This window comes from Grus americana, chromosome 5 (genome assembly GCF_028858705.1).
Source record: "Grus americana isolate bGruAme1 chromosome 5, bGruAme1.mat, whole genome shotgun sequence".
NCBI lineage: Eukaryota > Metazoa > Chordata > Aves > Gruiformes > Gruidae > Grus > Grus americana.
Genome location: NC_072856.1, coordinates 12,876,335 through 12,897,813, shown reverse-complemented (window position 1 = coordinate 12,897,813; position 21,479 = coordinate 12,876,335). Strand labels below are relative to the sequence as shown.

The 21,479-nt window shown below is 37.8% G+C and overlaps 1 protein-coding gene across 5 annotated transcripts in view; it reads right to left on the bottom strand.

Annotated features, from left to right (window-relative positions):
* The window catches only part of DENND5A (DENN domain containing 5A), a 70,433-nt gene that overhangs the window by 20,668 nt on the left and 28,286 nt on the right, over nucleotides 1-21,479 (bottom strand). For 2 of the 5 annotated variants that reach the window (XM_054826307.1, XM_054826308.1), the window contains 9 exons: nucleotides 20,848-21,035; nucleotides 11,196-11,513; nucleotides 8,918-9,133; nucleotides 7,509-7,743; nucleotides 6,903-7,053; nucleotides 6,152-6,245; nucleotides 2,925-3,056; nucleotides 1,183-1,335; nucleotides 236-340 (listed from right to left, as the gene is read on the bottom strand). In XM_054826307.1, coding sequence (XP_054682282.1) covers nucleotides 236-340; nucleotides 1,183-1,335; nucleotides 2,925-3,056; nucleotides 6,152-6,245; nucleotides 6,903-7,053; nucleotides 7,509-7,743; nucleotides 8,918-9,133; nucleotides 11,196-11,513; nucleotides 20,848-21,035 — 1,592 coding nt within the window. The other 3 variants (XM_054826309.1, XM_054826310.1, XM_054826311.1) reach the window with 2 other exon arrangements.

Genomic DNA, 21,479 nt, shown 5'->3' with positions numbered 1-21,479 from the left:
CTCATTATTGAAAAATCAAATAAAATCAATGTATAAACCAGCAAGCTTTTCCATATTTAATAAAGGCCAGAGCACACAGAGAATTAGTGGTGTGCTTTTTTTTTTTTTAAACTGTGGATCGTAATATGATATGCACTGCACTTCCTCCATCAGGCCTCTATTATATTCCACCATTCTATTTATTCCACCATTCAGCACTGTTTGCCAACATCTGCAATCAATCCAAAGCATTAACCTTATGTAGGGTTGGCCGTCTGGTGGTCTGAAAGGCCCAAATCTGAGTTGAAGCAGAGTATACTGATGCTCTGTCTTCTAAGACGAAAGCAGTACAGCTTCTATCCTAAGTGATATACAAGAGGGAAGGGAGAGAATCACATGATAAATCTTCACATAGAGAACTGCTGTATAGTTTGAAGGAGAGCAGATTTAAACACTGGCACTTGGGTGCTGGGAACAGAGATACTGAATCACAGTTGCCTGGATTACGTACATTTATTCTGCACATTCTTTTAAAAAAAAGTTATAAACCTCACAGTCCTTGCTATTCCTTTGTACAAAGGAGGAAGAAAGGATAAAGGCCTTCCAAACTCCATCTAGTCCCACAAGTGACTCCAAACAGAAGAGCACAACAAACAATTATTCATTTCATAAGAAAAACAACACCTCTAACTAGTGATCTTGTAAATGTCACTTAACTATCCCTACAGCATTCAGGAAGAACCAAAATAACAAGGGGTTTACTCTTAAAAACTGAATTATCCTTCATGAAAACAAATTCCCCGTACTACATCCCATTGACAGCACCTTTAGTATATGCTGCCTTATAGCCTATACAACTTCAGTAACAAAAGTATTAAGAACATAAAAATAGTTTTATTTACCATCCTATTAAGAACACACTAAAACCCACAAACCAAACCAAAGCCCCAGGTTCAATGGAAAGAAAGTCTTTCAAGAACTCATCTGTGGAACACATCTACACATGCACTTGCACATGCCCCAGAGCAATAAGTGGAGACAGACAAGGGGGCAGTAACTGACATAAAGTCTAGGGGACACACACAAGTATTTTAACAAGTCTATATACACACAAAAGGTCTCCTCTGAAAGCAGAGAGAGGAAGAGCATAACATGACTTTAGGAAAGCGCACTCTGCAACATACAGGAATATTTATTCCTCACCTGTTTGACTTGCAGACCGTGGCTCCATATCCTTTCTAAGAGGTCACACAGGCTGGCTATCAGGGTATTCTCTTCTACACCTGTGATATTCACTTCACCATGACCTAGCTCCACAGCTTCTCGACCCATTTTTTCAACCAACATCCTCTTGGTCTCAAAAAGGACAAGGCAAAACAGAGTTAATTGTTTCCACAGGAACTTCCAAGATCACTTACACTTTTTAAATAACCAACAAGGAAGCACACGATAGCAAAGATTTGGCAGAATAACTGGGAGTACGCAGTATTTCTGAAGCTACTGCAGGACTGCATTTCTTTCATCCCTGTTTTTCAAGCCATGGCAGCACCAGGGTTGATGACTTTAATGGGCACATAAGCCTTCACAGAGTAAGCCCAACAAAGGGCTCAGCAGGCCACATATCAACAAGCTGGAGGCCCAGCAGCAAGGCCCTGCAACACAGGTCTTGGGTGTTTTTGAAGCCTGGCGAATGCTGGAGTGGGAGCAGTATGCTAGGTCCACCTCCTCCTAGGGGAGGTGAATGTGCACAAGTGCTTCCAAGTAGCAGGGTCATTCTTGTGAGACCCTGTCCTGTCAGGAGGGTATTTGTGTTTAAACCAAACCCATTCTGGAGTGCATCTCTTTACTTTCCCCAAGGAGCCATGTTCTCCTGAACTGTGCACAATGTCATACTGGTCAACAAAGCTCTGAACTAACTATTCAAGTACAGTCTCCCAGTGACAGTATATTCATCATATAGCTAGCTGGAGGGAAAAATTACTAGAGAATCACTTCTCATTTCTTACACATTTTTTCATCTTTTTTTGCTATTCTAGAGTAGCTCTCAAATGAGTAATACTACCTTAGGCACCTATGCACAGTCTTAGTCAAGACAAAGAACTCTAAGTTAGCCTCTAGCCTCTTCTCCTCCTCACCTCCCCTCGTAATTTCTCTCTCTGCTAATGGCAGGCTCACTACATTCCCCAGAGTTGCATTCCCACAGAGAAAGAGTCAAGTCTATCTTCAAGGATTTTCACTGTCATATGCCTCTATTAAGTGAAGGGGGTAATTTGGACAGTTTCACACATACAGAAAACTAAAGTGAAATCAGAAGTAGATGCATGTATTAAACATGGTTTTACAAAAAGTTGTATACAATTGCTTTATTACCGCCACTGACTTAAGGCAAGAATGTGTCCATTTGATAATTATTCTCTTTACTGTGTTAGTATAAACATTAACATTTAATTCAGATGAATGTATTGTCAAATATATACTGGTGATGCATATCTACAAACTGATGCCAAATGTCTTCATTAAGTGCTTGAAAACTTATGTTTCACAACTTTGTTAATCCACTTCTTTTATTTGTAAGAAAAGCGCCTTCATTTTCACAACCTCCTCTTTTGGAACATTCGATCTTGTTGAAATAGTATAGTCTCATTAGAGATAACTGAAACAAGCTGTAACAGACACGGGGAGCGGGATGATAAAGACCCATCAGAATATTCAATCTTTCAGTTTTACATTCTCTATCATAAATCTACTTGATAAAGTTTCCACTCCTTGCAGAATTTCAAAATACATTATCTCTTCACAAATTTCTCACTACTGTGCAAAAATCTTTATATGGATAAATCAGAAGCAGACAGTGGAAGGGGGGAGTGTTCAAACATATTAGCCAAGAAATGGTCCATAAAGGATGGATATGAGATGCAAGAAAACAGAAGTATTCTCTGTATTACCTTATTTCGGCATTCCTTCAACAAGCCTTCTACAAACTTCCAGTTTGTTTGCGCAATTACTGATGGCGAGAGGTTAGACAGTTTGGGCTGCCGAATAGTGCTGCCCAGATTCCTCGCTTCTTGGATATACTTCTGTATTGGGGTAGAAAATTGAGAAATACAGATAAAAGTGCAAGTGAGACTCCTTTGCCAAGAGAAAAGGATAAACTTATCTTTAAAACCCACCCCTGTGCAATGAGGAGGAAAGGATCCAGCATTATACTGGGCTGAGACACTTAAGGTACTATTCCATTGGAGGTAAAATCCCCATTTACGTTGTCTATCTAGTATTAGAACACACATTGCTGAATAACAAAACCACAATATGAACTGCGAAGGATATTTAGATGCATAGAGATTCAATTGCTCCCTCCACCACTGAGGATTGTCTTGTTATTTTTTCATATAAAATGAAAGTTTGTCATAGTTACCCAGACCAAGACTATTCAAAGGGCAGGCTGGTCTACATGGGGACTGCAAGAAAACTTTGCCTGGATCTTGACAACATCTGAGACCTGTGCTATGCCCTGCATTCCTGCAGATCTCCTGTTTCTTACCCACCCTCACAGTCTTTCAGGAAGCAGCTGCAAAATGCTACTAACAGCTCTCAGCTGTGAGCCATCTGTATTTTTGAGCAAAAAACTTTCCTGAACTCACGGTACTTGAAAGAGCTTTTCTGCTCCTGTTACTGCCATCAAGGAGTTGCCATTGTTTTCACCTCAGAGACAAGAATAATTTGACAAATGTTTTGAAAGACAGGTGATCACAGACTGCCTGGGGCACAGCTAACTGTGAATAAGTGATAAAGTCCTGTACAGGCACTGACTGAATACTTAAGATTAGTACATATTTTAGACTAATAGGTAACTTCTCTAGCTTACACTGAAATAATGACCAACTGAAAATTCAGTGAATAGACAGATTTATCAAACATGATATGATCTTTGCAAAGAGGGAAAACCACACCTTCTCCATCAGCCTTGCACTGAAGAGCAATGATATATACACTGAATTATGCATCTTTATCCAGAACTGTGATTACAGTCATATTGTGCATTGGACATACCAGATAACGCTCTGACACAGATTTTATAGAGGGCATGAAGGGCCAATCATGCTGGTCCCAGTCTAAACATAACTGCAACTGAAGCTCTGACATGGAAAAGTCCAGGTGCTGGCAGAAGTTGGTAGCAAAAAGCCAAGCAGACCATGTAAAGCAAAAGTGGTAAGCACATATGAAGTAATAAAAGCAAGCATGCAAAACAGAAAACGAAAAGAGTGAACACATCATACAGTGCAGAACTCCCAAGCATTCAACATAAAAATAAATTCATAAGTAATGAAGCTGAAAGGAAAAAAGAAAAGATGCTGTTCAATCATTGAATTGGTGTGAACTCTGCCCTCCACTGGGCACAAATATTTGCAAGTTAAAAGCCACTAAGTCTCAATTCCACGGATTTTTGCTGGCTGCCCCAAAGCTTCAGTTTGTCTAAAACTCAAAACACTGCAGTTTGAAACCACTGCCTCCTGCTCAGCCTCATCCCCAGAGTTCATCTCAGAAGGGCTCTCTCCCCATTCTTTCAGACCTAATAGGAAAGTCTCTGGTTCACCTGGGAGAGGGGTTCAACATTCAATCAGCACTATGTAATCACCAAGGTACAGCATAAAACCCTGAAACACCAGAACAGATTAACCTGGCAGTTGGTACCTTCACCTCCACATGTATTTGTAATTTTTATTCCTCAGAAATTATTTGCCTCGTGTGACAATAACTCCTTTAGGATAATCAACATGTGAAGAGTCAGTTAAAAAAACAAATCAAACAAAAAAACCCAGAGACTAGAGGTGGATTTTTGCATTTGTAATTACCTAATTGAAATCTCAGAAGTTTACATGTCCTAAACATTGTAATTGTTAAAAGCAATAATGAGGTTACAAATCAACTATTCTTTACTGCTGTTACTTCTAAGTAAAAAGCACTTTAGAGTTATCTGAGCATATGGAACATGTTAAAGCCAGAAATTACTCATAGCTTTTTTATTACGCATTCTTCTATTACATGGTTATGGATGACATAGATGACACTATACTTCAATAAAATTTTAACAAACCAATGAGAAAATTCTGGAAATGAGTACACTGGAAAGGCAATTAAACTCATCACTACCACAAAAGAATGAACTGGACAGACAAAGATATTTGATTTTGACAACACTATCCTAACAGACACAAGACTACTTTAAAATTCCAAATGAAGCTTTTCTGAAGGTATTTAACAAGGCAAGAGAATATTGTCTTCAATGAACAACATATATTTAAACAAAAGTAAAGCTCTGAGGTTACTAAACAAAAAAATGAATTCTGTTATTTTAAACCAGATTATTCTTGGAATTACCCACAAATCAACACCCAGTGTAACAGTTTGCAGCCTGTATCCTATGAATCAGAAACTGTACTGTAATTAGTTCATATCACCCAGATCTTTCAAAATCCCTTTACCACAAAGAATGACTGTCAGCTGTAGAAGCACTGGTGAGAGAAATTATCCATTCAGAAGGTGGGTAAATCAGCCTCAGACTGTGCTGTGTAAAAACAGGCAGACACAAAGCTGACAGTCTGGCTGGGGTTCACATTCCCACCTTAGCATGAGGTTGTGTGTCAGTTTGCCACCTTAAGACTTCTTTTATGGTCTACAGAAGAAAAACAGGCAACTCCAAAAGGCAATGCTTCTGATTTTAGGACTAAATTAATCACTCTCTGGAGGTGGTTATCTTTCCTCCATCAAATACACAAAAGAAGCATAGGACATATATAGAATTAGAGACAGGAAATAGATGGCTAAAAACCGTTAAGATTAATTCCTCCCTTCCCCCACAATCTTTTTAGATTTTTTTTTTTTTTTTTTTTTTAAAGTGTGTGATGACATTTTCAGGGAACTCTCCTATACATGGGATGAAATAATTTTGTCCTGAGAATGGTCAGAAATGGTATAACTTTTAGAATAAGCAAACTAAGTATTTTTAGTCTGCTAAGGACCAGGAACTTCATTTGTATGAAATACAAATAAGGGACAGCAGAGATGGACTGCAAGTAACTGTCTAGACATTTCATAAAAGTTACAGAGCATTATTCAGGCAATTAGGGGGAAAAAAAAATAAATCGGATCTCTAAAGCCGAGCAGTTTTCACCTCTCTCTGATCGTTGTCAAGACGCAGGTGCTCTGTGTGTTGCTTCTGCCTGTCCTTCCGCCTCCACTGTGCAGGAGCATTTCTCTTTGTCCACCTACAGACAGAAGAATATTGTTAAGCAAATGTCAAGAGTTAGGTAAAGGAGAGCAGCAATGACAGAATAAAAAGTTTCTGTCTTATTGTATATTGAATACGTGGACATCAATTACATCAGACAAAGTGCAGCTGCAAATGCACACAAAGAATCCCTGCGAAGAATCCAACATTGGGCAACCAAAGGATTTCAGAAAATTAGATCACATACACTTGTTTTGTATTTTTCCTTTCTTTTATTATATCCAGTCACAATTTACACCTTTTTCCTCTTCCTTCAAAGTTTTTATAAGAAGATATCCTAAAATATTTGCTAGCTCTTAACTGAGAGCCAATAAGATCTGCTTTTATATCAACAGTAATTATGCGTAACTCAAAGTGCATCAACTATAACCTCAAACATAATAGGGCTTCCTTAAGTCAATTTGCTTTTGGAACTTAAAAATGAAAAGAAAAAAAAAGGAGAAAGAAAAGAAAAAAAAATCACAAGAGACAAAAAACCCCACCACACACAACCCACCCACATCATCTGATTTGTTCTCACTTTAAAAAAAAAAAAAAAAAAAAAAGATACTGAATAAGCTTTCTAGTATTTCTGCTTTAGTACCATTCCATAGATCTCGCCCAGATCCAGCACCTGTTGTCCCAGCTTACTCACTTGTTACTTGCTGGTCCAGTGGATAAAACATCAGACTGAAGCTTGGGGAAAAATCCAAGCTCGTATTTCCCTTGTCCAATTTTCATGTCCAGCAAGTGTGGGTGGACTGCAGTGTGATCTATTTTCGCTAGCCTTAATTCAATAGATTTCTCTGAAATAGTAAGAAAGTTAATTTTTTTAAAGGTGTCTCGATCAGACATGTACCTGTAATCACACATCCTCAACTAAAAGCGGATCTCAAATTTAAGAGGTGGAAGTTTCTTAATGACCCCAACAGGTACACTAGTACTAGAGTTTATTAAATATCAAAGAACCGATACCAAAAGGAGAAAAATGTTTATCATCTTAAGCGCAAACATTTTTCACACAAAGCATGGAGGAAAACAGTTGAGTTAAATTAATCTTTACATGAATTTCATCTTACATCTCAGCTTCTTATGTAACATGTAGTTCCCCACTTAAGCTTTACACCTCAGCTTTTTTTTGTCTTTTTTTTTTCTGAGGTTTCAAAGCATCAATTGTTACTTAACTTTAACCTAATGTCTACAAACAGCATTGACTAGTTGTATTTTCTTAAGTGTCAAGAAAGTGGCTTATTACTCTTACCAGCCTCATCAATGGTTGTGCACTTTTGATACATAGATGTGCGCAGAGTTGGTGTCCTAACATTTAGCAGCCTAATTTTATCCACTCTAGAATCAAACACTCTCAAAACAGGGTCTTTGTCATCTTCATCGTGGCACATAATCTTATTGTCGATAAAAGATGCAAACATTTGGGTCTCCAGGAATCTCGAGAGGAAAGGCAAGTAAGGTTCAGGCTGGTCCGACAAGAAAGATGCCTAACAGACAAGAAGAGATAAGAATGTTTGGGAGTTTGCAGAGAGATATACATCCACCAAAAGCACCAATTTTTCTAATCAGGGATCTATTAGAGCGCTTTGGTGCCACTTAAAGCTGGGGGGCGTTGTTTCATGTTGGGTGTTTTTTGTTTGTTCGCGGTTTTTTGTGGTGGGTTTTTTTTGGTTTTTTGGTTGGTTGGTTTTTTTGTTGTGGTTTTGGGGTTTTTGGGGGGGTTGTGTGGTTTTTTGGTTTTTGTTTGGTTTGGGGTTTTTTTTGTTTTGGGGGTTTATTTTTGTGGGTGGGGTTTTTTTGTTTTTTGGTTTTGTTTTGGGTTTTGTTTTTGTTTTTTTGGTTTTTTGTTTTTTTTTTTTTACACACACCAATTCTATCTCTGAAACAGGCAGTCTATATGAAATCTTCAGTTTTATGACAATCACCTACTATATAGCACAATAATTACTACACTGTGATTTTAGCATTTAATTTTCTAAAAATTTCAACAGAATCTCAGCAAACCACAACAGTACAGCAGGTGTGGGTATTACGTACTTCTAGCTGGGCTCAAAGCTTATGAAGTTGATCAGAATCTTTTCATATGATTTGATGGGAATCAGATTAGTGTTCTAGCAGGCAGTGCTGCAACATAATCTTCACCCATGTGAACTATCCTGCTGACAAATATCTGATCTCCAGTATAGAAGACAGTAGTAAAATTTGAAGAACTGGGTCTTGTGTTTCCCTAGAAAAGAGCTAGAGATATGTTTGGTACACATGTACATAGGTGTTGTGTGGGATCACGGCTTTATCCATTAACATATTCAGCAATTCCTCTGATTAAAAAAATAAAATAAAATCAATAATTTTCACTAGTAATATTTAACCTTAATGTAGAAGTTAGCAATAAAGTGAGGTTTTCTGAGCTATTTTTTCTACAGCAAGCTGTATTTTTCTACAGTATCCTTAAAAGAGTATCTTTATCTTTCTAAGTGTGTATACGTATATATTTTTTCCACATAATATACAAGATGTGACTTTTTTAGGGGACACTGAAATTTAAGGAAGAAATTACAGTTTTGACTGCACTATTTTCCATTTTATGGCCCAATAAAGAAAGTCTTAGGTTTGAATACTGGTTTACTTTTCATATTGACATATCTTCTTATTACAACTTACTTTATCAAAGTTTTGCATCTGTTCCCTGTTTGTAAACCAAGATTCCTTGTCCTGACTGGGTTGAATGACAAATACTTCATAATCTGCAAACATTTGTGTAAACCGGTTGGCAAAAACTTCACGGATTTGAATGTTCAGCTGGTAAATCTTGAATTCTTCTTCATCACACTGAATTTTAAGATCCTTTTTGCTACTGGTCTCCTCTCGCACCTCCAGCTGAGAAAGTAAGGGAACACACAAAAAAAAATTGTACTGTTGCTTTGTCAAGTATTCTAGGTATACAAGATCTTAACCTGCCACTCAGCTGCTACTCCTCAAGTCAACATTCCAATTAAAAAAAAAATAGTTACAGTTTCAAACACTGTAATAAAACAGCAACATCGAAAAACCTAGAAAGAAACCTTTGCCTATAAAAGTTCTAATTTCAATAACAAACCATAATCTACTTTAGTACTGGTTGCATTGGATACGCATTAGATTAAAAAAGGATAGATAACAACCATATATGTGCCCACATATCATACACTTAATTTACTTTCTTTTACCCTTTAATCACCTGCATAGGCTTTTTAAGGGTTTTTACTGCCCCTGCATATTAGGCAAATACATATTTCTGTCTGGTGTAATACAAGTCCAGGTTTAGTACTATTACAGTTCAAATCATACCAGTTTTCAAATGAAGACACAAACACACAGTAAAGAGGTGTGCATGTCTAGAAGCCGATTTCCTTTAACTTAAGTCCTTAGCAGTGTAATGCCCAATTCATCGCTACATGCCCCAGAGTAATCTTTAATGAAATACAGAAAAAATCAAAGCTACAAGCATTCATGCACTATTTTGAATACGCATTTGTTACCCCTGCCTTTGTTAATTATTATAAGAGGCATTGCCATACATAATTAGACATAATATGTAGAGCTTACAACATCCGCACAATGATGCAGTTGCTGCAGCTGTCCTATGCATCTTAAGGCTCCTTGGTTACAGCAATCCAAGGCCAGATATAAATAGCATCCTACAGCCATGCTCTCTGCTAGAGAGCACTCTCCTATTCACCCATTTCTTCTAACTGATCCCACAAGTAGCACTTGGAATCTATACATTCTCCACTAATTGCATATTTGGTATTAAGCAGGTTTTTTAAATTATTTATTTGAGAAAATTTTGACAGTTATGACCTATACACTTCTATCATCACAAAAAAGGCCAATAAAGTGGTACTTCAACTACTATGGAAGAGAGCACAGAGTAGATAAAGCCTAAATGTTAAAAAACTTAAAGAAATTGTAAAAAGACCTGTGCTTCTCCCATTACTTCCCAACCCATTCAGCAAAAGAACAAAAGCTTCTTACCAATTTTCCCCTGAACAAGAAGAAAATAATGCAAAAAAACCCCCAAACAAACCTGAGAAGAGGAACACAGCAGATTTGAGGATCTAATCCTGTCTAGTAACCAAACACTTCTTGTAACCCCCCTGCAGCTCCCTCCCCACCCTACTGTAGGTCACACGGTTTCTCTTTGGCCCCACCTGTTGCCCCAGTTATAGTCACACAGGTAGGAATCAGACTCAACAATGAGGAACTGTTCAAGATAATTTAAACATGCAAGAAATAAAACCTTTGCTCAGAAAATCTTCATTCCATTCCACAAAGGTTCAAAAAACCCACAGTGCTCTTTCAGGTAATACATTTTCTGCAAAAAGAGGAACAACTTTTTTTCCCAATTCTGATCACACAAAAAAAATCCAACCAGGGTTCCCACAGGCTGTGCACATTCACTTGCTGGGAATCAGACACTAATGCACTTTAAAGCATCAACCAGAAAAAAGCATCACAATATTGCTATGGCAAGCATATTATATACAAGCAAAATTATACATATTCTACACACGATGAGAAAGAAAGATACCTAAAGAAACCAGGATTGGATTCCTACTGAAGGATTACCTGGATGTCAGTTTTAGCCATGTAAATCATAAAAAAGTGGTATAAATTTAGACTAAATCTTAAAACCAAGAATAAACAAGGCAATGTGTATTTTTAAACACATTATCTGGGCAAAGAAAGACTTGGGGAATAGCCAAAGGTTTCCCTAGATGTTGTGAGGTTAAAACTCACTCCCCCAAGCTTGTCCTTGTCTCTACAGATGTTTACAAGGTTTGTGAACATATTAACATAAATTTCTTTCTAGTGAAGACAGACAAACAGTGTTTAGACCATGACTTCAGACCACCTGCTACTGCAGTCAAGAGAGAGTGCAGATAATTTCATAGCTTACCTTCTCTAGACTCACACCTGTTCTTTTAACAAGCGCTTGGAGTCTTGCAATAGTCTCATTTTCCTTTAGCAGCTCATAGGAATTCAAAGGTGATCCTGCTATGTTCCCATTTCTTTTATCAGAAACCAGGTCACACGCTCTGAGGCTCTTCATCTTGGAGGCACTTTCACTGCAGTGAAGGTTTCCCTCAGGTGGAATTCCAAAAGCCATTAGTATCTCTGAAATTTCCTGAATGAACTCAAGTTTATTTGGGAACTGGGGTAAGTCTTCTGGCAGCTCGATGAAATGGTTGTCTACATCCACAAAGCACAGATTAGCCTGGGATTTAATTTAGAACAGGATACCATTACAGTATCAATAAGCACACGAGTCACATTTTATTCATCTTTGGCGTCTGTGCTTATTAAAAGATTCAAATACATTTGCATTTGGTTATTTTGTAAAACAGACTTGCCCCAACCATAACTGAACTGGTTTGTTGGCTCTGAAGCATGCAGCACAAGGCTCACTTTTCCACGTCTTTCAAGGAGGTAACTCAGAAAGAAGACTCTGAAGTTTTTTACTAGGTACAAAAAAGATTGTAGCATCTATTAGGTACAGATGTGCAAATCTGTTCATACACATACAGCTAGATTTTAACTACAGGATATTTGCAACACTATTTTATACATGTGCATATGTAAGTAGGTGATTGCCTGTTACTTGGATTATCAGTCCACTCCTCTAAGATATTTGGCGAATTCCATTCTAAAAGGTGTACTAATATTGCAGAAGCTGCAATAAAGTAATAAAGTTATCGTCTCTTTTTTGTAAGCAACTTGAGAACTAAGGCAATTCCTTGAATGAGTTTAGAAGTTTGTTTCCAAGGGGAACTAGTTTCAATTCTGTTTTTCTGTTCCAATCTCTATCTCATTTACCATCAAAAGAGATGGGGGGGGGACAAAGAAAGAAAAAACACCTATGTGGCTTCCACAGCAACATCAAAAGAAGCTACACATCATACAAGGATTTACCTCAATCTATATTTGGTCATGGGGTGTTTCCCTTTTGGCTTCTGCATTGCAAAATCTGTAACAAATGGTTTCCTAACATTACATAATTACATACTTCATGGCAACGACCCAATTCATGTGTGAAATCTGCTCGGAAAGTTAAGTATACAGAAGAAACGCTGCTCTTCTGTAGAAGCATTTCGGTTTTTCTTCATTGCAGATTTAACATGGACTGTCACTTAGCCTTCCCTATTAAAAAAATCCCTTTACCCAGATTATGGGGTATTGCAAACTAGCTTGATCACATTATCCTAAGAGGTACACCTGAACTCAGGTTTCACTATAGTTTTGCAGCAAAAATGCATATCAAGTCATGACAGTTAACAGATCTCCAGTTATTTCTTATCATTCAGTAAGTACAGAGGGATGGAAGCACTCTCACAGTTTAATAGGAAAGAAATAATTGGAAGATATTAACCTCACACTGAGCAAATGAGGGATAATCCCAGAAATCAGAGCCATGTACACAAGCAGTGAAGCACCAGTAAGGACAAAGTAGTTCTGTAGGATTTTGCTGTGGGACTGATCATAGGTAGACTAGGATAAGCTGTGCCTTACAAGATCCCTCCATTTAAGTCTACTGGTATGAAAACAAACATTTAACGCTTGCGACAGATTTAGCTCTCTTGACGTTTCTACCGAACAGAGTTAGGATGTCAATTCTCCTTAAAACACAAACATCTGTTGTGTTTGATTTCTTGAACTTCAACATTAAAATTTAAAAAAAAAAAAAAAAAATCATTCTTAAAGCAGAACTCCACTGGATATATTATACTAGATTTGCATAGAACTTTGCATGAAAAAGTCCAGTTTATGCTCTGCTACAATATTATCCATAGTTACAAAGGTAAGTAGAAGAATTCCAGGTCTCCATTTCCTGATGTTTTAGCATTTTAATACTGGTATTTATTTCTTATGCTCAAAGGAATGCATATAAAACAGTTTAGTAGCTCTTGTATAGATCCTTGACTATAAATTAAATGACAAATTGAATTAGATGCTGCAAAAGAATCCACAGTTGATAAACAGAACTAAGACCTTGATTCTGAAACAGCTTCTGGTGCACCTTAGAAAAAGGTTTTTGTTTTTTTTTTAAACAGAGCAAGTGTCATTGTTAAGATTTCCCGAGCATCAACATTGCTTAAACACCGCAGGTAGTGTATGTGGCCACCTAGCAAGGCAGCTCCAGTGGCAGGCTAGGGATGCACGCAGAGCACATCGGCTTCTCATTCAAAGAGACATTCAGCACAAAGGGATAGTACGTACACAAGAACTCTCATGTTTCAAGTAAGCACCTGAATTTAGGAACTTCAAGACCCCACTATACACATGGTTTTGCGATGATTGGAAGCCAAGTTAGCTAATATTTATCAGGAACACTGTAAGCACTTCATGAGAGAAATAAAGCCTTGAAACTAGGCACAACGCCTGCCAATCGGTGCTGAGGGAAGAACAAAAACCATTTAATTCATCACAAGCTGTCTGAGAAATGTCAAGACAGACTCATTAAGAAATTTTTCAAGCAGTTTAATTGCATTTCTTCCTTTTTAACTCTCTTTAAGTGATGCCATTCAACTTTCCTTCTATGTTGGATTATTTTACCTTCGCACAGATTCTGCGGAAAACATTGCTCTCAGTTAAGCTTGGCTGTACCTAAAAAGTGGTTGGCCAAAAAGCAACCAAACGTTAACCTTACCAATGTAGAGATTCTACTCTTCACACTGAAAATAAACTCCTTGCCAATGAAGAAAAAGCCAAATTTAACGTTTGCTAAAATTGATTACAAGTATCTAGGCTTATCTGGCTAATTCTTCCAACATTTAAATAGCCTTTCTGGAGAGTTCCTCTTTAAGACCAATACACATAGTTTAAACACTCTAAGCCACCAATGTTGATTGCTTACCATGCAATTTACTATTACATTTCTCAGAATTTGCCCTATATGGAAGCATTTAAAAAAAAAAAAAAGATAGATGTTAGCATGCAGCAATACTGTAAAGAGTGTAAAAAGTAATTTTGGGGACACTCTACACTTCAGTGCCTGGTTAATAACCCATAAGTTAGAGGACTACCTAAAGCAGCATAACCAAAGGGGATTCAATAGATTGCTTTAGCCTGTCCTAACTTAGGGAGACTAACGTCATCGTAAAGAACTGCATAAGCACTTCTGAAAAGGCCATGTTCCCCAGGGAACAGAAATGGCAAAGACACCTCACCTCACAAGCCCTTCGAGAGGTACCAAAACAACATTTTTCTGTAAAAATGAAATCCCAAGTAAATAAACCGTCAGTAACAGACACCAAAATAGTAAGTCTCACAATGCTGCTACACTATAGATCCAACGGAAAAGAATACCAGTAAGTATAGAGGGGTCCCCACCTTCAATTTATTTTAAAAAGCAAGAGACATGAAATGGCACTTATTTTTTTATTACATCATGGCAATCCAGAGCATTTTGCATGCTAGGAACTGGGCAAGTACAAAGTAGAAAAATAAAAGAGTTCTTTGATCACAAAGTTTTAGTTATTTTGTTACTGGAGGCAGCAGAGTTGAGTGAGCTGTGAATAGTTGTCAGCTCTGTATGCAAGGCTCTATGGACACATCGATCATCATTTTACACATACAAAATTAAAATTATATAAAGACAAGATACTTAGCAACACATGTAAGTAGAAATACAATTGAAAGAGCATCCTTAAGTTAGTCGCTTGGTATTTCAGGTCTCCAGAACAGTCATATATTCTTCTATTTGTTGCTGAGGTATCGGTTTTCTGACCAAAAGAAAACCTCAAATAGTTACACATCACTTTAATAGCAGATTGGACACATAACACCATCACAAAATAAAATTACTCTGCCGAGAGACTACACTAAGGAACAAGGGTGTCACATCCTAATTTAAAAACTTGACTTTCCCCATAAGCTTTTATCATCACAAATAACAGGGTGTCCACGTGAAAAATCTTACAAACCTTAGAAACTTGGATGCAAGTAAGTCGTTGTTACCATATCTGATGCCAAAAGCATGGTCCCCTGAGGTCAACAGCACAGTTTTCTATGGCTCAGTGGGGCCTGGACTACACCCATCAATTCCAAAGCCAGAGGACAATTGCAATTCTTTAGTTTGACCTCAAGTACAATAAGGGCCAAATCCCCACACGTATCTAGCAATGCCTGCATCAAGCTCATATCCTTCCTTTCAGCTATGTTCAAAAATATAGAAGGAAATTATCCAGGTTCTGCCAAAAGAATGTCTAAGAAGGAACTAATATTCACTAATAACGTGTAAGCTCCCCACCCCACTGACATCATAAAAAGAAAATATGGTTTATTTTAAACATTAAGACATAATTACATGGTATGCAAACAGATGCCTACAACAATACCAAACAGTCAGTTCTGATAGCACAATCAACCACTACTTAAATTCTCTGTGCAGCACAAGTGCTCAAACTATAGGTTACATACAGGTTTTCACATTCCCTCCTAGACAGTCAGATTGAAACATGGTTCTGAGTTAAGGCTTCTACTTGAGCACAGCATTGAAAAACTAAAACCAATTCATCACCTTTGTGCATTAGGTCCCAACCTTGCAAATAACCACCCATTTCACTTAACACACAGAAAACACGGACATGCAAATTTATACACACATGACTGGCTTGTGGAAAATGTGTTTACAGTGGTCCTAAACTCTAAAGGACATTCCTGTGCCATTCCTGTAAGCAAAGGGTGACCTTTTGCATTCATTCTCAGCACTACTGTTCTTCATGTCAACCCAGAATTTGTGATTGAGAACAACTTACAGCTGCAGCTTTCAGAAACATGAATATAACTCCTCAAGTGGCTGCTTAACGCTGAAGTACAGGAAAACATAAAACTGAAGTCTGTCAATAAATTTTCAGTATTATCAAGGATCTATCACACCAGCAGATAGTCTAAGAATGCATACAAAGCAGTTATTATCTTTCAGAATAATTATCTTGGTCTGCCTAGTCTAAATGTGTTGGCATCAGAAAGAAAAAAGGCTTTTCAAGAGATCTTTTTTATCTTCTAAAACAACATACAAAAATAAAAACCCACAGAATTTGTTAAGATGTAGCACTGAATAACATCTTTTTAATGGCTGAAATAAAAATAGTGATAATATATATCTGTCATATTAGCAGAGAAGTGGATTTTAGCTTTTAAAATCTTTCAACTTTTCTAAAAGAAAAAGCTATTGCCCAAGACCCTTGGGATCATACCATTAAAACCAAGCTTTTTTAAATGAGATACTACTTTTGTTTGATTTAACCAGTGCTAGAAGACACAGTGTTGCTTATTTTCACTCAAAATCCTGCATTATAGACTGGCAAGATGCATATACAAATCCAGTAGCATGAAATGGCCTGGATTAAGTTGCTTGTTAAAAGTATATTGCTATAGCACTGCAAAAGTTTCTTTAAAAGGAAATACAAGACACATCAAAACCCCAATCTTACTTTAGTACTTGCTGGGTTTATGATCTGCAAGAAAGCTAGCTGAACCACTTTTTTTGATCAATTTTACCAATAAACAAACCACAGCTTTGCCTGCAACATCTGAAACACCTACATGTTCTTCCCTTCCCCTTTGATTTCTGTAGCACCTTATTCTAGCACTGCTTCTCCCGTGCCCCACCCCCCCACCCCCCCACCCCCGGGTTCCTTACGAGCCTCTGACGCAGCCATCAGTGAAACCACAAGGATGCTCATGCACACAGAAAGAGCCCTCAGCAAAGCAGCAATACATAGAAGAATAAGCTTAACAGCTTACCGTGCACTGTATCACTGACGTGTACAAGAAACTCAACCCTACAATAAGCCTTGAGTCTTTTCTACAGTTTTACTGGGCCACAGAGAGTGAGGTCTTCAAATCACTGGTGAACTTCAATGAATTCTGGCTTAGGCACTGCCTGCTGATGTACCCAAGGGATAGTCTAAACTTTAATTTTGTACTAATGCAGTTATTTAGCAAAAGATTTTAATCACCATCTGACAAAGCATCAGCTTCTAGGATAGAGTTGGGTTTGCATGCTCCCATGGTAAAGCATTCCCTTAAAGTACCAGATATGACCAAAATATGGGAGACTGCCACCACAAACAAACCAAAACAAGCCTTATGGTGTATGCGTGCAAGGCTTGAACCAGATAATATTTTCACGCATATTAGCCTAAAACACTTTGAGCAATTAGTCTTTTTAAAACTTCATTATAAAACCACAATCAAGAAGTCTACAGTGACACTGAGACATCCATGCTGTGCTAGATAGCAATATTATATTCTTCCACAATGCCCTTCAACTGAGAAGCACTAACTAGATTTTCTGTCAAAGCTCACTCCTTTGGCCCTTGTCTAAATTAGATACTGCTTTAATAGCAGCTGTCCCATGAATCCACGTAAACAGATTAGCAACAGAAATGCAGTTTATGCAGTTTCAAGACAAAGAAAGGAAAAAAAAAAAAATTTTTTTTTGCAGAACTCAGAATAAATTAGAACATAGAATAGTTCTTTAAATACCCTTTGCAAGCGAGGAAAATTCTGATACTTACTATACCCATGAATCAGGAGCCTAGAGGCAGAACTTGGAAATTTAGTTCCTCATACAACCCTGATCATTTCATAAAGGATCATATACATTCCAAACTTTAGAGATAAGCAGTGTTAAATATTAACATCCCTTTTGTTACTTTATTGTTGTCTTTACTGAAGTACAAATAATCGAACAGTAGCAGAGGGCATATGGATTCTATAACACCACATTTTATGCATAGAAACTAACAATGAACATGTCAGGAATTAAGTGAAAAAGCCAGAGAAGCTCTAAAGTGAAGGGTATCTGAAAGCCTAATCATAAATCAAAGTAGTTTTGAGATAAACCTGTAATCTGCAGTTCTAAATAAATTAAAGCTGAATTATTAAGAATCAGAAATACTGATAGTGACCAATAGTTTCACTTAGTGAGACCAGCATGCACTTTGAATTCTGCTTTACATTTTAAAATGGTACATTTACTTCTCGTTGCAACAGCAGGGTTTTTTGTGGAGTTTTGTTTTGTTTTTTAAAGTAAATAGTCTACAATGAAAATCTCAACAATAATGAGCTCCTGCTCTTCCCAGTCTACTTTGCCTCTTGGATAGGCAAATCCATTGTTATAGATAACTTCTTAGACATCTTTGAGGTCTCCAGCACATGTTCAAGTCCGTTTCTATGCCACAGCTACATTCTGAGCCTGCAGTGCTAAAGGACTTCAACACTTCATGAGAAACCTTACTCAGCAGTGACTACGAAGGGGATTTCTCAGACTAAATCATACTGATCGGGTACAAAGCTTTAAGAGCTCACTCTTGGAATAAGAGAAAAGCTGAAGCTTCAGAAAGACAAGTTTCAGTCCTGCAGCAAATTCCATCACATGGGCACATTGCTGCTGCTGCTGCTGCTGCCTCAGTCCTCCCCTCCCTGCCCTCCCAGAAAATTCTGATCTCTGTAAGATACTATCAAAAATCTACTTCTCCACCTTCATAAAAGACTATCTGTAAAACAAAATGTAAATTGAGGTGCCAGACTATTTTTAATACTACTTTGATTTCGTTTTTAACATCTAAAAATAGATCAACTACCCTACTTTAAACTTATAAAGCTGATAAAGCTCTTCAAAACCATTTACCTTTCAAATAATAGAAATATCTATTTGAAATTAAAATATTTAGTTGGAAGTATTATAGTGATTTTAAAATGAGGAAAATCTTTACAAAATGAGGACAGTCTTTTAGAAGCTTGTTACAATAGTGAAAACATCCATGGTGCATATTAAAATGCATGTGAGGATATGCATGTTACTTCACCAGCTATCCTCTCTAAAAGGTATACTCACCATATTAATTAGGCCTGTCAGCACATCCAAAATTTTGTTAAAATGTAGTAAACCAAAGCAACAGACTGTTTTCATGGCAAGAACATACATTACTCTCTTATCAGTTATGCCATTGCAAAAAAAAAAAAAAAAAAAAAAGAGAGGGAGAAAAGAAAGAAATCAAGAGATTAAATACTTCAGTTTTCACAGAAAAAAATAACACAGTTTGAAGAGAAATTTTCCTTTGAACTTGCCAGGAAAAACAAATGAAAACTATCAGCATATGGATTTGAGAAAAAGAGCAATGTTGGCATGGTGACCAGACTGGAGGTTCACAAAAATATCTTGTCTTTAATTTCACGCAGCTTTTTAAAGAAGTTTTTGTTGTGTCAAGCTATGTTGCAGCACTGCTTGATAATGAAAATAAAAAACACCACCACAAAACCCTCTGCCTGCCACACTTCTGCCCTCCCAGTAACGTAAATGTTAATAAAAGAAAACTGACAACCAGAGAAAATGGCAGAGATTAGAGAATCCTACCAGTCCCTGTACAAACAGGGTGTTTCCCATGTTTTACCCAGTCCCTCTCCCGCAAAGTTACACCTACGAGTAAGCAAACTCTAGCAGGGGCCAGAGCTGTGTTGTTCAGCAGCTAGTAACTCTGCAAGCCCTCGCTTCCCACAGACCTATCCAACAGAGGTGTGCAGCTTCTTGACAACAGCCAGCCAGACCATATTGTAACACTCAGCACTCTCTATGTACAAGAGCAAATAAACCATTCAATGGCGCTTAATGAGAGAAGTCATTCAGATAACTGACGAACTGCCTCACAAGCCAGCTAGGTGTCAGCCACCTGACACTTCTCACGGGTGGTTACTGGCTCCTGCAGATATTTCTTTTGCTACCTCAGGTAGTGCTCAACCACTCTTGGTCCCCTGATCCTTACCACCAGCTCTTAAACTCTCTCTTGGCATGCTCCTAAAAAAAAAGAGTATTTGTGAAGTGAACAGTGGGATAAAGTAAATAAAAACAACCTCTGAGCAGTTTGAACGTAGTCCTAGCCCCATGTATGAATTGCAGGACTTCTACAGACCATTTGTTTCTCCTTTATATAGTGGCTGGTGTTAAGAGAGCCTCACTACAAGGGAGAACATCCTGAGCGCTATGCCAATTAGCGCCACTTTGCTCAAGCAGATGCTGGCATTTTGCTGCAGACTGAAGTATGCATTCTAGAAGAAAATTTGAAATAGTTCTGGTGCAGACAACCAACAGGCTGGGTCCATGTAAGCAAGGCCGAACTTACAAATGCAGTGCGGAGAAACCCAGCCTAATCCCGTGCAGCCAGGAATCGGCCCAAGCACAGCGCTGAAGCCAGTCAAGCTTTGCTCACTCGGCACCATGCTGAAGCGGCTGTACAGCCTTTTGGCCACAGTTGGTGAATTCACACTGCGCTTTCTTGCATTTCCTAGCACTACAGAGATAAGTTTTGCAGCACAAAAATGTTCTTTCTGTAACCCTACTGCATCAATACCTGTAAAATTACAGTTTAATTTTATCAGAGCATACAATTTCCAAAACAGGGGTTTATTTATCTATTTCACCAGATTCTCTCCAGCACCTCCAAAAAATAGAGTAAGAGCTGTTAGTTAGCACTAGTGTTTTGGCTCATTTCTCACTTCCCTCAGTCATGTACAATATTTAATCAATCAAGACAGTCTCCTCTCACCTCTTGAGGAAGTTCCAGCTTAGACCTGTCATCCAGCCCATTAGAGTGCAAGCCCATAAGGTAAGGGACAGGAGCATCTAGAAAATGAAGCAGGGATGCTGGAAGGATAGGAACATATACATGCTGCCACTGAAATGGAAACATTAGTGCTGTGATGGTCTCTGCCACAGTCATCAGTCTCTGATAATCTGAAAAAGATCAAGAAAAAAAAAATATTTCTTTCACAAACATTTTGAGTAAACGAATCTAAGTTAAAGATGAGAGCTTGCTTTAAAACAGAAACCACAAAACCCTGTACTAGCTGAGCAGCATCTTAATGACAGCCCAGACATGTGCACCCAAGCACATTTTGCTGAAACAACAAAGACAGCTCAACGCAAAGTAGGTCATTCTACAAGTCATATGGAAATGAGCAAATTGAGTCTTAGCATCCATTAAGTCACCCTCTGCTACCTATACCAGGGTTACCAGGAACATCAGTTTAAGTATGGAAGCAGTATTGTAAGCAGCTAAGAAAAACATCAGAAATAAATTTTTTTCTCTGTGCTTATGGCTTTTTATGGAAGCCTTGGATGAAACCCAAGGCATCTGGTATCTCTCAGATAAACATTTTTTAAAAGAGTGTTTAAATG